At 39.7% G+C, this 15144-nt stretch overlaps 1 protein-coding gene across 5 annotated transcripts in view; it reads left to right on the forward strand.

Annotated features, from left to right (window-relative positions):
• The window catches only part of CNOT4 (CCR4-NOT transcription complex subunit 4), a 149481-nt gene extending 136379 nt beyond the window's left edge, over window positions 1–13102 (forward strand). For 3 of the 5 annotated variants that reach the window (XM_007177109.2, XM_007177107.2, XM_057549749.1), the window contains 2 exons: window positions 10818–11030; window positions 11714–13102. In XM_007177109.2, the coding sequence (XP_007177171.2) occupies window positions 10818–11030; window positions 11714–12015 (515 nt within the window). In that variant the 3' untranslated portion in view covers window positions 12016–13102. The remainder of the gene's footprint in view (window positions 1–10817; window positions 11031–11713) is intronic. The other 2 variants (XM_057549750.1, XM_057549751.1) reach the window with 1 other exon arrangement.
• The last annotated feature ends 2042 nt before the right edge of the window (window positions 13103–15144 follow it).

Below are 15144 nucleotides of genomic sequence, written 5' to 3' on the forward strand. Positions count from 1 at the left end.
TAGCATCTAGAAGGAGGACATTTCCAGTGGAAAACAATTGTCAGTAGAAGCTGCCTCCATGACTGCTGTTCCACCTCAAAGTTAAACTTCCTGTGTATTTCATTTGGAAAGGAGCTGAGGTTTTAGCCAAAATGCTACGTATTATTTCTCACAAAAAATGCCTACAAACGTAAGCAATAGAGCAGTGCTTGCTAAGCCTATCATATTCATTTCTAAAGAAACCATCCATCTTCTAATCTGTTTCAGAATTTTCCCAAGAAGTCATTTTATAATTATGTAGCTTCTAGAGTCTGCCTTTTCTTCCTTTCCCGGCACTTCTCTTTCTTTTTTTCTTGGCTGCGTTGGGTCTTCATTGCTGTGCACGGGCTGTTTCTAGTTGCGGTGAGCAGGCTTCTCATTGTGGTGGCTTCTCTTTGCACAGCACAGGATCTAGGCACGTGGGCTCAGTAGTTGTGGCATGTGGACCCTAGAGCACACAGGCTTCAGTAGTGGCACGTGGGCTCAGTGGTTGTGGCACAGGGGCTTAGGTGCTCCGCGGCATGTGGGATCTTCCCGGACCAGGGATCTTACCCGTGTCCCCTGCAATGGCAGGTGGATTCTTAACCACTGCGCCACCAGGGAAGTCCCGGAACTTCTCTTAACAGTGGTTTTGTGATGACATCTGTGAGGATTAATACCCTGGAATAGAATCCATTTTGCACCTGGAAATTTTAAACTTATTTAAATTGAATAGATGTTCTTTTACTGTCTTTGCATCTCTTCTGACTTACTATTCTCTCTCCACATTGCTTAATCTGTCCTTTCTGGTTTGAGGATCATGCTGTTTTATAAAGAAGATGGAAGGAAGCAAAATGAAGATGGAACTACACAGATCTGGCTTTTCTCAGGACTTAGCATTATGACAGGCTGAGCAGTGGCTTTTCCTAATTTTCTCCTGTTCCAAACTTAGCTTTTTTTTGCCTTCAGCATTTTTCACCAGATTCAGATCATTACGGATTCTGATTTTAATCCTCAGGGATTACGATACTCTTATCTACAGGTAGGTTACATGACTCTATCCAGCTTTTCTAAGCTTTCTTTTCACATCTTATCCCATGAGATTCTCCCTGCACAAGAACTGGTTTCTTTAGATTTCGCCCCAATTTCTTTTCCTTATTAGAATTATTTATTGCATAGTCAGAATGTTCATATTTTAGCATCTTCTAATGGCCTATGAATCACTGCCTCCTGTAACCAGGGGACCATCCTGACCTACCCTTCCTTTTTTTTTTTTTTTTTAAACCTTCTTTGGAAAGATGTTTTCTCAAAAAAACCTGGAAGCAAATGTTCAGGGCTGTTCATTTAGGAAACATTAAATACCTCTTGAGGTTCAGGTTCAGGAACTATTCACTATATACATAGAGGATTAAATCAAGGCCCTTTCCTGGAGGAGCTCACAGTCTAGGCGAAAAAACTAATGTATAAACAGGTGAATGCAATACACTGTGGTGATTGCAAAAGTAGCCAGGATGCCAGCCAGCCAAGAACTCAGTCTAGTTAGTCTCATTCCTTACTTCTTAAAGTCCTAAAATTATGTCACATACTCTTAGGGCTTCTATTTTTTAAAAAATAAATTTATTTATTTATTTATTTATTTGGCTGCATTGGGTCTTCACTGCTATGCGCGGGCTTTCTCTAGTTGAGGTGAGCGGGGTCTACTCTTCATTGCGGCGCGTGAGCTTCTCATTGTGGTGGCTTCTCTCATTGTGGAGCATGGGCTCTAGGCACCTGGGCTTCAGTAGTTGTGGCACGCAGACTCAGCAGCTGTGGCTTGCGGGCTCCAGACCGCAGGCTCAACAGTTGTGGCACATGGGCTTAGTTGCTCTGCGGCATGTGGGATCTTCCCGGACCAGGGCTCGAACCCGTGTCCCCTGCATTGGCAGGCGGATTCCCAACCACTGTGCCACCAGGGAAGTTCTTAGGGCTTCTATTATATTCACAATAGCCAACCTGTTCTTTGTTGGTCAGAAGTCCAGAATAAAATTTTCCCTCCTTGTTTCCAACTTGGGAAAGAGGGGTGGTCAGGAGGTGAATTTTCTCAGGTTTATTTTCTTCTAGTAGATTTAGATCTCAGAGATGTCAGGGTGGTTGACATCCTCCATGTCTCTGCAGTTTTATAATTCAGTGAAATCATATTCTGGTGGATGTGTATATCTTCTCCTGGATGATAAGTTCCTTCAGTCGTCCTTGGATGTCCTCACGGGGCTTTTGTTCATAGTTCTCAGTTTTGTGCTCACTTAAATGCTTTCCTCCAAGCTTCCAATTTCAGATTTTATAGATTTCTTATAATGGATTTTTGTCCCTCCCCATCGTTTAGTTCTGTTTCTTGGTTCCATCTAATCCAGTTTATAATGCTTCTAAGATGTATTTATCTTCTGCATTAACTTTTTTTTAAAATTTATTTATTTTATTATTATCATTTTTAAGCTGGTTTTTTTTGGGTTTTTTAAAATTTATTTATTTTTGGCTGTGTTGGGTCTTCGTTTCTGTGCGAGGGCTTTCTCTAGTTGCGGCAAGCGGGGGCCACTCTTCATCGCGGTGCGCGGGCCTCTCACTATCGCGGCCTCTCTTGTTGCGGAGCACAAGCTCCAGACGCGCAGGCTCAGTAATTGTGGCTCACGGGCCTAGTTGCTCCACGGCATGTGGGATCTTCCCAGACCAGGGCTCGAACCCGTGTCCCCTGCATTGGCAGGCAGATTCTCAATCACTGCGCCACCAGGGAAGCCCAGCATTAACTTTTAAGTTTACTTTTTCTTCATTCGATGTACAGCTTTATATATAGACTTCTTTCCATAGGTATTTTTGCCTGTTTTTTTTTTTAAATAGATTTTACTTCCTTAGATCCTTCATAAAGCAAACATCTAGATGTTTTCCTGGTTCTCATTAGATGGTCTGATTCTTCCCCCAAAACAAACATAGATCCTCGTAGGAACATTCTAGAAGAGAAAAGTACACATTGTGTAAAACACATCTACATATATCGTGCAGTGTTCCTACTGTATTTTGTGATTAGCTGCTTCTCCTGCTCTCTCTGTACGGAATGCCGTTTCCCTTTTCCATATCAGCTTCTCTTCCCTTGAGCTTCTCCAGTCATCATTTATCCTGTATGCAGAATGGCAGAATTGTTCATTTTCTTCTTTGTGCCCCACAGGACTTTGTTCATACCAGAACAACACTTACTGTCACATGGTGTAGTTGTTTAAATGCGTCTGACCTCCCCTTCTCTTGGCCCATGAGTCCTGCCAGGACACGGACTAGTTGGTAGTGTGCTCAGTGGTGAGAGCAAACACTTTGGAGTCAGAATGGGTATGATTACTGACTTCAGCACTTTTGAACTTTGGCAAATTCTTTAAACTACCAGAGTCTACTTAGTCTCCTCATTTGTAAAATGAAACTACTACTTAGTTCATTGGATTGTTGGTACTAAGGTAATCAAGTACATCAGGTGCATAGTGAGTGAGTGAATAGTGTCTAGAGTAGAAAAATGGATAGAATATAGCTAATAGGCCTGTTTACTATCCTGTACACATAATATTAGAATATCTTTTTTTAAAAGCATTCCTTATGTATTTTGGTGCATTGGATTTTAAAAATATTTGCTTGTGTTTTGGCATCTCAAGCAGTATTGAAATCATATCATTTTAGTGACCTCTTTTTTCAGAGAGGCCTTTTGGGCCCCCAAATTTAGCTCATTCCTGCCGTCAGAAAGATTTGCATCTTTTTTGAGAGAACAGCTTGATTCGTAGCATTATACAGATGTGAAATAAATAGGCTTTTTTGGGGAAGGTGGTTTTTCAGCTCCTCTCAAGTTGGATCTTTGACTCAGCAGATATCTTGAAGCACATCAAGTTTCTAAGACACTGAGCTGCATGCTCAAGTATCTATAAAATAGTCTATTACAGGCCTTTCCTTAGAGTTGTGAGAGAAGATGTGAGTACACATAAGGGTGTACATACTGGATGTCACAGCACAGTGTGCTGCCACATGAGTGCGGTTCAGACCACAGTGCTGTCATCCAGAATGATCTGAGTGGAAGACTTGGACTTTTGGAAGATTGAGTAAAAATTAGTCACAGAGATTGGGAAAGCATTCTAGACAAAGAGAAAGGCAGGAAGTAAAGACAGAGTCCAGAAAGCCTAAATCATATTTAGCTAATCCTCAAGGCCTCTCTTTTCCTGTTTATGTCATTTCTACTTGTTCTGCTAGTGGGAATAAAATTTGACTGTTTTTTGTTAATACTTTGTTCAAGTTCTTCTGTTCTCAGAACTCTTTTTCATTGAGTTCTTAGAATTTTTCACATAGTTTAATCTCTACTTTCAGATCTATTAAACCCTTAAGATTTTGTGCCCCAGCAAATCTGCTCTGCAGTAGTGGTCTCTCTTGCTTTTTATAATAAAGCATAATCCTAGAAATTTGCGGGTCAGTTCTTTTTGTTTAAGTAGCATAACATTTTTTCATAAACAAACTGATTTTATAAATCTGTTTGAAAGAATTCATTCACATTTTAGTTAATAAATTGAAATGATTTTTGTGACTGTCCTAAAGAACAACATGCCTATGTCATGAAGTCTTTAAGTTCTGATAGGAGAAATTTTGTGTGCTCTTTAAAGTTTGGTTTTACATATAGGACAAGCATAATTCATTTATATTTGAGTTGCTTAGAGATATGTTGAAGTTTGAGAAAGTTTAGGCTTTCTTGAAATCATATACTGGTGGAGATGGACTCCATCCCCAAACTCACAGGAATTAGTATCTAACAGGGCTGGGGGCAGAGTGGGGAGTGTAGTGAGGGGTAGAGTGGCTGAGACAGGCTGTACTGTGTGTCCTTCTAAAAATGCATGAATATTTGAGAGTCTCACTGGTAAGAATTAACCATAATGGGAACTAGATTTCTGATGGACAACCCCTTGTACCAAGAAAGATTTGTTTCACTAAGCAACCTACCTATTGGAAGTAACCTCTGGCTTTGAACTGTAAAGGACAGTGGTGAAGAAAAGGAAGATAAAAGCTTGTGAGAAAAAAAGATCAGATTGAAGGCTGAGGCTTTGGGAAGTAGCTATGAGATAAGGATTAAAAACTGATGAACAGAAGAAACTCTTTTAGGAATATTTTGTGACTGGAACGCTCAGTGACTACTTCCCAGTTGGCGTAGACTGCTACCAGAAATTTAACTTGAAATAAGCGGTCTCTGGTCCTAGGGACTGCGGTCGGGAATGGAGTAGCCTAAGGATCAGGGCCGAATATGTGAGCCAGTTGTCCCTGCCCAAACATGAAAGTGGACAAATTGGTGGATTTGTGACTGTAGTTACATCTAGCTAGTTTAATTAATAAGGCCTATGTGTTTATAATAAAAAGACCTTGTGGAGGGGTACCAAAAAGAAGGTAGAGGCAAAATTCCAAGCGGAGACAGAATCCCGACCTGGTGGTATAAACTGTATTAGAGGAAACAAAAACTTGGAATAGCCTTTTGTTTTAGGGTTCCCCCTTAAGTGTGCTTTATTTCACTATGTTGTCATTATACATAGATCTTCTGTCTTCCCTCTTAGCAGATCTTGTTTTTCAAATGGAATCTTATGTGCTACCCTAAAATGGAAATAGATGAAATCAGGAGGTGGGAGGGATGTGTTGTCCTACTACCCTGTCCCCTTCCTCCCCAGTGGCTCCTGAGGTGGTTTTGCAGTCCGTGAAACCAATTTGAAAAGTGTTCTTTTAGGTGAAGATTTTATGCAAGCCAGAAAAACTCATTGGCTTGTCACCAGTGACAATTTATCATAAGGAGCAGATTTTCCACAGTCTTGTTCTCTGTAGCAAAGTTTTACATTTTATAACAATATATTGCAGTTAATCTGAGGAATAGAAGGGAAGGAAATCCACTTGGCCGCTATAATGTGTGCTCTTGCCTAAGCCATTCATCTATTCCTGCCTTATGATTTTCTGTGAAAGGCCTGATATCAGACACAGCTTAATTTTATTTTGTAATATAATCATTGCTTATAAAATGTGTATGTGTATTTCCTAGTAAGTAGTTAGACTAGTTTAGTGTTATGTAAAAATACCAAAGATAGTTTTAACCTGTCGTGGGTTTTTCAGGCTCAGGGCATCTATGAATTTTAACTCCATGAACTTAACTCCATGAATGAAAGACTGCAACTCTTGTTCACCCACCAGCACATTTCCACACGTGTGTCTAACTGGCCTCTCTTTTTACTAAACTTTTATAGCCTTTGTTAATCATGTACAACCCCATGACATTTCTTCTGTTGGTTTTTCAGGTTGTGGTTATTGAGCTTTTCCCATATTTGCATTGTCTCACCATCTAGACTTTAAGCTCCTTGAGAACAGGAGTCATGGCTTAAGGGCTTTGTCCTCCTTAGACACTGTAGGCGTTCAATAAATAGTTGCTTTGACTTTTATCTCGGCAGCTTTAACACATACATTTTTTGTTGTTGCCATTGTTGCTAAAATCTAGACTTGTCAGCTGCTTAGTGAGCGATGATTGACTTGTTACGGACTGGGTGTTAGACTACCAGCAAACTGGCAGAATTTTAACCATAATTTCTTCTTTAATAAAATGTGCTCTGTGCTAGGTAAACTGAAGTATACTGGTACTTCTTACACAGTGGAATATGAGAGTGTGGTATATGGCATTTTGAAAGTACTTTAAATTCTGTCTTTGAGTTCCACTCTGAAAAATAAAACTACTACAAACAACTTCACCCGCTCTCCTGCCCTCAAATTATTTAGAACCGAAACAGTGGTTTTGTACATATTTGGAAATTATAAATTAAAATTAATTTTTTAACATCATAAAACATTTAAACATATTAGCAATCCTTTAAAAATATACAGTCCTTCCCTAATGTATTACACTACCACTAATTAAATACTTTAAAAATAAAATTAGTATCATTTAGTATAAAGTATGTTCAGTGACTTGATTTTCATTGTAGTTTGCTTATGGAAAGTTTAAAGGGCTTTCTATATCTTCTTTGTCTTTGTACTGTGTTGGTGGTGAGAAGGCTTGTTAGTTAGATTGACTGCACAGTACCTCTGTGAGAATACCGGCTATTATCCCTCCATTGCTAGGAGGAGACTGTGGTGCACGAGCCAGTTCCTGGCAAGTGAGAAATCTTCTTACCTTGGCTTTTTGGAAACTACTATCTATTCAGTATTGAGTATTAGAAAAAAATTGTTGTTAGGCACCTATCAAGTAATAAATGGTCTTCAAATTGCTTTCCCTTCTCTTATTTTATCCTTACGAGAGAAGAAAGCAGATGTTATTCTTATGAAGCATACTAAGAGACTTACTTACATGCTCAAGGTTATATTAATTACGGTTGCCTTATACAGTCCATCTGCAATTTTCAGCCCAATGTTTTCTCCATTAGACCTACGGACTTGTACATAGTGAATCGTATGCCAGTGTGAAGTCCTATATAAATAAAGGGAAATGAAGTTGCATCAGGTTGCATCCAAGTGTCCTGTCCTGGTACTATTTAAAAGGAAACGTGTATTCGAGTGGAATTATTTAGAGCCCTAGAAACAAAGGAATCAGCTTCCTTTGTGTCAGTGGTTATCAGCCAGGGATGATTTTGCCCCCGCCCCCCCAGTAGCCATTTGGCAATGTCTGGAGACATTTGTCATTGTCAGAGTTGTGGGTGGGGGGTAGTTGTGCGCACACTGCCGGCATCCAGTGGTGCTGCTAAACATCCTGCAGTGTGCAGAACGGCCCCCTCACGACGGGGAGTGAATTACGTAGTCCAGAATGTCAGTAGTGCTGAGGTTCATCAGCCCTGCTGTATGTATTGCAAGGAATGGAATTACCAGAAGCCCTCTCAGCCAAAACAAATTTGGGTCAGAGGTGGGGTGGGAGGGTGGGCAGGGAGGTAGAGGAGGTGATTTCAAGTGTGGCTATTGAATTTTTCATGGAGTTAGCATTTATCTGATTTCCTTTTTCTTGCCCCTTCTTTGTGCCAACACTTGGCATAGCAGTAGTAGAGAAAACAGTGAAGAAAACTTCTTTTCTTCTTGTAAACTACTTAGAATAGTGGTCCCATTCCCAGAGCTAATGAGTCAGTCCACTTCCTAGTGACACTCGCAACTTCACTGTAAACCAGTCCTCCATGCTATCAGGCTCCCAAGATGTCTAGGCACATGACTTTGTTTTTGGCAAGATTGTGAGAATTATAAACTAGCTAATTTATTCCCCAAGGTATCTGATAATCATAGCTCACCTGGGAGGATCTAAGCTTCTCACTGTTCCTGTATCATGCGCCGTCTGTGAATGTCTTTGGCTAACATACTCTTGCTTGATTTCATTAGCCTAAAATCAGAGAAACAAATATCTTTTTTTTAAATAGATGTTATTTTTTTAGAGCAGTGTTAAGTTCACAGCAAAACTGAGTGGAGAGTACAGAGTTCCCATATATCCCCTGCCTGTGAACAAATGTCTTTCGATTTTATTGTAATACTGATTTTCAGATAAACTTTATATAAATGCAAATGTTATTCTGTTAATGCAAAGTTCCTTAGTTCCAGTTCTCACTAACTGTAAAGCAAAAGTAAGGAGAAAATGGGTTTTACTAAGTTATGGGTTTTTTTCTTTTTCCCTGTGCAGTGAAAGAGGGAACCTCAAATCATCTGCATAGGCTTCTTAATTGACTTTGTCTACCTAAAGTTCAAGAGCATTAATCTTCCTTAAAATTTTCCCATGTAGTTGTACATCACCTTTTTATATCAGGGAGATTTTATTTCCCTCCTGTGAAGTTTTCCTTGTTTAGAGATCAGTTTTTGGTTAATTGAAAACAAGTTATTCAGTCTGACAGTGTGACTACTTTAAAGGTTAGGCTGTAGCCACCGAACCTTCCTGTAGTTGAGGGTATTCTAGGACTTTATTAGTGTCATCTTGTTAATGCCTCATGCAGCTGGAGTGGATTAGGGGGTGGGGGGAATTGATGATTGTGTTGTTGATTAGAATTTTTCTCCCCTGGCTGCAAATTCCAGTTTGTTCCTTTAGCGAAATATTTCTCCTACTAGTCATGGCTGATGGACATACTATAATGTTTCCGTGTTTCTTTTTTGCTTCCTTTTCATCATGGGTCTCACAAGCCCCTGGGATTTGCCTTAAACATTTAACCTATTAAAAAGCCAATTAATTGTCTATACAAATATAAAGTAAATAGTCTATACAAGAGTGAGAGCTTGGTGTTACTAAAAAAACAACTCAGGGTCTGGGTTTCAGGTCTTGACGGTACAAGTCATGTGACTTGTGCAAATTATTCTAGAGTCTATTTCTTTATCTGTTAAATGCACACTATTCCCCCTGCTCTGCCTACCTCACAACATGAGGATCAAATGAAATAATAATGGATCATGAGAGTGCTTTGTGAATTGTACAACACAATGCAAATGTCAGATAGGATGCAAATAGAAGGGTAAGCTTTAGGAAATTACACTGATTGTGAATTGGAATTTTCTTTGAAGAATTTATTTTCCTTTCTGTTGACTAGTCTGTAGAGTGTAGATTGTCTTTTCTTCATCTAAGTAAATTCAGAGATGACTTTTGTTGCATTTGATTGTAGTTTTTTGTCTTTTTATAAATAACATCAATAGGGTTAAAAGCTTCACTTGCTGAAATGTTATAATTTGGCATAGGTTAGTGATTGGTGCAAAGGAAACATTATAAAAAGAAAACTCTGAATTCACCAAATAGCATAGACTGTACCTGATAGAATATGGTTACCATCGTTGCCATCATCATCATCATCATCATCATCATCAGTGGTGATTTCTCATCAATTCTGTAGAACCAGATAATTTTCTATGCTCTTCTCAAAAACCACGGTTGGTAGTTTGACCTACTGTCCTATTTTCAATAAAACAATTATTCTAAGTAGTAGTTACACTTTACGCTTCCCCTCCCCTCCCCCCAGCCAATTAGTTATATACCATGTGGATTCTGGATGGTAGTAGATCAAGTGAGTTTAGTCCCAATTTATGAAAGCCTTTTTATCTTGATAGTGTTTTATCATATTTGATGCTATTTGTAAATAGAACCAGAGAACTAAGTGTAGGACTCCAGGACTTGTGTTTTAAATGATGGGTAGAACTGTAAGAATAGAGTGGGCAGACTGCTGGAAATGATTCCATCCAAAAGGTAGCTTCGCCCCTGTCTCCTTGGCCTTTGTGACTAATGGAAAAATACTCTTCAAATTCAAAAGCCTATACATGACTGCCTTTCTCCTCTGAAATACATGATCAGTTTTATAATCAGGAAGAACTTAATTATTTTTCTTTTTCTATTGGCTTATGTTTATTCTTCATAAAATGACTTTTCTTTCATTTAATGGGCTCAGAATACACTCCTATATTGAACTTTACAGGCTTGCTTCTTTTTATAGCGTAAATCAGCTCAGCTGGCTAAATGCCCCACTAACTGAAACTTTATAATGTAGCTGGAACTAAATTGTGCTCTGGAGCATTGAGTCTTTAGACTGGATTATTGACTTACAAATGAAAATGGTAAAGAGTCTGTAAGAAGGACAAGAAGCTCCCTCTCCTGATCCTTGAGCAACTTTTTCCTCACTTATTTCAGGGGCTCTGAGCTCATGAGCAAAATCCTAACCAAGTTTATCTTGCTAGGACAACCCATTTTAAATGCTCAATAAAGAAAGAATAATTCTTCTCCCGCTTAACAACTAAAGAACAACATATGTTTCTAACGTCAGCTTTTTATTTTTTTTTTTTATCTTTCATTTTTTTGTTGGTAAATCTCCCAGACAACAGCAGTTCTGTAGAGAGTTTAAATATGAAGGAATGGCAGGACGGGCTAAGGGCACTTCTACCCAACATTAACATCAACTTTGGTGGACTGCCCAATTCTTCTTCCCCCTCCAACGCCAGCCACAGTGCACCAACGTCCAACACTGCCACCACCGACAGCCCGAGTTGGGACAGCCCTGGCAGCTGGACAGACCCAGCCATCATCACAGGTAACTTTCTCACTCCTTCAGCTCCACTGACTGCCATCAGTTTGGTTTTTAGCACAGATTAACTAAAAACAAGAGGTCTCTTCAACGTAATCTTCCCAAAGCCACAGGTGTGTAGTAGCTTGTTTTGTTCTCCGGGGTCATGTAGCCTCAGTTAACTCTGTTGGCCTAGTTGTGTAACAAGGCATTTGGTACCTAGGTTGCTTCTTTTGGTGTAAGTAGGCGCTAACATCTGACAGAATGTGTGTATTTTGTAGGTCTCAAAGTACAGAAGGATCTGACTTATCCTCTCAAAGGAACATACTCCACTTTAAAAAATAAAGCTCTCTATTATAAGGCTATCTTGTTTATGTATCCCTGTCAGAGAAGGAGAAGCACAATTGGGAAATAACATCATACAATCCTGGGGACTCATTGTGGCAACTCTGCCTCTGTGACAGTGGGGGATGATGTCTGTATAGTTGAAGAGGAGGCATGGGTTTGTGTGACAATAAATCGTGGTCATTGTGGGTGGGGAATAAAAGGAGCATAAGATTGAGAAGGTCTTATTTGGAAGGAGTTTCAAATTGTAATTCGTTGTTTCTTTTTGGAGAAACTAAGTGCCTTAAAATTTTTTGTTTGATGAAATTCTTATGCTTTCTGCACAAACTCACCATTTTCCTTCTTGTTTTCTTTTCTCTCCTTAGGTATTCCAGCATCTTCAGGAAACAGTTTAGACTCTCTTCAAGATGACAATCCTCCACACTGGCTCAAATCCCTTCAGGCCCTCACAGAGATGGACGGCCCCACTGCTGCTCCATCGCAAGCCCACCACAGCGCCCCCTTCAGCACACAGATCCCTTTGCACAGAGCCAGTTGGAATCCCTACCCTCCTCCTTCAAATCCTTCCAGCTTTCACTCGCCACCCCCAGGCTTTCAGACAGCCTTCAGACCCCCCAGCAAAACCCCCACAGATTTGTTACAGAGTTCAACACTGGACCGCCATTAGGGAAAGAGGAGAATTCATTAGAAAATGCAGGATTTGTCCCACCCTGTTTTCGCCCTCTCAGCCGACCCACAGCTCCCTTCTCATCTCTTATGTTCTGAAGAATCCAGTTCCTGTCAGTTTTGTTTCTCCCTACCCCCAGATGCAATGCGATCGCAGGGTCATTACCATCTTTTTTTTATTGTAAAAGTTTCTGTTGATCCAGCATTTGAGTGACACTGTTGAATGTTTTCTAAAAATGCCTTTTTAAGGAGGAAAGAAAAGAAATCAAAGGGCAGTCTCAATACTTAGAAAATTACTGTTTGTCTGTTGCGCATAATAATGACATAATCTGCTTAGCAGAAAATGATGATTAATCTGTAGGGAAGGTGAAGTAAATGCATTATCAACTGCAGAAGTTTGAAAACCAGGTTGATTGAAATGAGATGGCTAAATGCATGGGGGAAAGCAGTGGTCCTGGCATCCATCTTGTTTTCAGCTTATCACTGTTGCAGGGAAAATGCTTTTAATTTAGTTTTTAATTCTTTTGGCAAGTTGATGGAGAGGACTTGATTGTGTTGTTAAGCAAAAGAATTTATCGGAAGTTGATGGAGAGACAAATTGATCTGCGGTAGTAACTGGCCTATTGCAAAAGAGTTTATAAGGAGGAGAGAAGTGATTTTTTAAAGGAGAAAAAAAATTTTTTTGGCTTTAGAGTTAAAGTAAATTCAAATGTTTTAAAGAAAAAAAGTATTCACAGATGTAATACCTATGCATAATATAAGAGCTGAAATATAAGTGATTTCTTCGATCTTTCTCCTCTGTCAGAATCTTTTTTTCCTTTTACCTTAAATTCACCTGACTAAGGGCACTCTGAGATAGCACTGCTCTGGGGCCATCTGATCACCATCAGGAGCAAATCTCTGACGACCTTGCCTGCAGCTTTTACTTAACCCTGTAGTTTCTGGACATTTGTGCAGTATTGAAAAGACAGGAGAAAAGAAAACAGAAACCTGGTTATAACCTAATGCTAAAACTAAAAAAAGGAAATGTACCTCTTTCTTCAGAATTAAAACTAAAATCTTAAATAAAACAGAAAACTTGATGATGACCCTTGGGTTGTTCTTGTTTTTGTTTTTCCATTTTATTGCATGTGAATTTGAAACATTTTGTGGTGACAGTCATCAGGTGTTTCCATTGATTTTACATCTTCAGCAATAGGGAGGATGGGTTAGAAGAAGAAATTAGAAAAAAATTCATTTTATTGTCGGTCGTTGCCATCTCTGAAGGTCAGCCCATCTTATCCTCAAGAATTCCTCTTCCGGTGGCTTTCAGTAGAAGATGCTTCTTTGTGCTGTTGTGTTGTGCAGACCAGACCTTCCCAACTGAGAAGCCTCATGGGCCACGAAGGAGCAGATAGGCTGGGTTGTGCTGAGATATTGGTTGTCTCGGGGAGACCTGGCAGCCCCAGCAGTCAGGGCGCCATACAAGTAGCAGCACGTGTGAGCGCCACGACGGGAAAGAGATCAGGAAACGCTGATAGAGGAAACCCACAGAGAAATCTTTCGTGACCAGCCATTCTAGGGAGTACCTAATGATGGAGAGATGGTCACACCACTAACCAAAAGAGGGTACCAGGTTGCCAGGAATCTGTATGATTTGGGTTACGTTCAGAAGTCCAAAGCTGGAGTTGGCATATTTCCAGCTACATCCATTAAGGGGATCTTTGTAGGATGAACTAAGTAGATCTTTTAAATTTTACATTCTGTGCTTTCAGATTGATTTTCTCCTTCTTACATTTACTCTGTACTTCAATTTGCTACCAAAAAAATTTTTTTTACATAGTTTTTGAAAAATGTAAAGCAGATTGTCTCAAATAAATGTCTCTATAGACTATAGGCTTCCTCTGGTCTGTAGACTTTGCTTCAGTCACCTGAATCTTCACATTGTACTGGAAAATGGTGGCCCAACACACAAGCAATATCAGGTAGTAGTGAACTGTAATCAAGGCTTTGGGGGATTGTAGGGGGCGGTTTGGATATTCCTGACATTGGTATATCAACAAAAATGTGAAGGGAGGGAAATTCTATTTTGCATGGCTGTGCTGTGATTGTGCGTATGTTTAATGAATCATACAGAAGACTTTATAAAATATGCAAATATCATTTAAAGAATAATAAAACAGTAAAAACCAGTGTGCCTACCACCCAAGTTAAAAATAGAACCTATAATATCTTGAAAGACCTCCTATCTGTCCCTTTCCAATTTTATTTCCTTTACTTTCCTTACCATCCACAAATCACCATTGTCTTGATTTCTGTGCTGATCTTTCTTTAGAGTTTTGCCACTTACATATGTACCCCTGGATAAGGCATTGCTTTGTTTTAAAAAGCTAAGTAGCAAATCAAAACTTAGCTGTGTAAGGGAAGGGCAGTATTGTCACTATCAGATCAAGACTTTTAGGAGAAGATAAATTAAACAGATTCTTTAGGTCATAGTTTGGGTTTAGTTTCTCTGATAATTTATAAAAGCCAGTTCTGGGGAAGACAGTGTGCAAGGTCATGAATGAATCCTGGAAAAGAGGGTCCAGTACAGTCAGGGCATCCGACAGGACTGTTGTGAGCCCGATCCTGGATGTCTGGCAGAGTGGTCTGCTCTCTGTTTCCTGTGTCTAAGCTCTCCCTGGCTTCCCTCAGTCCTCTGGAGTTGATCAAAGCCCAACCCATGGGAGTGGGGTGGTTTAAAATAAGCGTCAGCTGATCAATTCACCAGGGCGTGGAGGGGAGAACAGAAATTTCATTAGGTTTGGTCAAAATCAGATAAGTACAGAAAAGAACCTGGACCAAACTGATTTAGGCAGTCTGCTGGTATAACAGCAGTGGGAATCTTGGTACTGACAGCCCTCAATGTCTGTCTCTTGGCTCACAGTACTCAGATCTGGTGCACAGCTGACATTCCTAGTATTTCCTTTCACCTCTCTCCTTTCTTGGGTCTTCTTTCCCCTGTATTTCTATATGCCATATCTTAGTCTTTTTTTATTTTCCTCTAATTTTGTTGGAGTGCATCCTCCAGTAACTTCTTGAGAAATGCATGTGGGAAATAAATATTTTAGTAATTTGCATATACAAAAATATTCTGTTTCCGTTGATGGTT

This window comes from Balaenoptera acutorostrata, chromosome 7, assembly GCF_949987535.1.
Source record: "Balaenoptera acutorostrata chromosome 7, mBalAcu1.1, whole genome shotgun sequence".
In the NCBI taxonomy this organism is placed as follows: Eukaryota; Metazoa; Chordata; class Mammalia; order Artiodactyla; family Balaenopteridae; genus Balaenoptera; species Balaenoptera acutorostrata.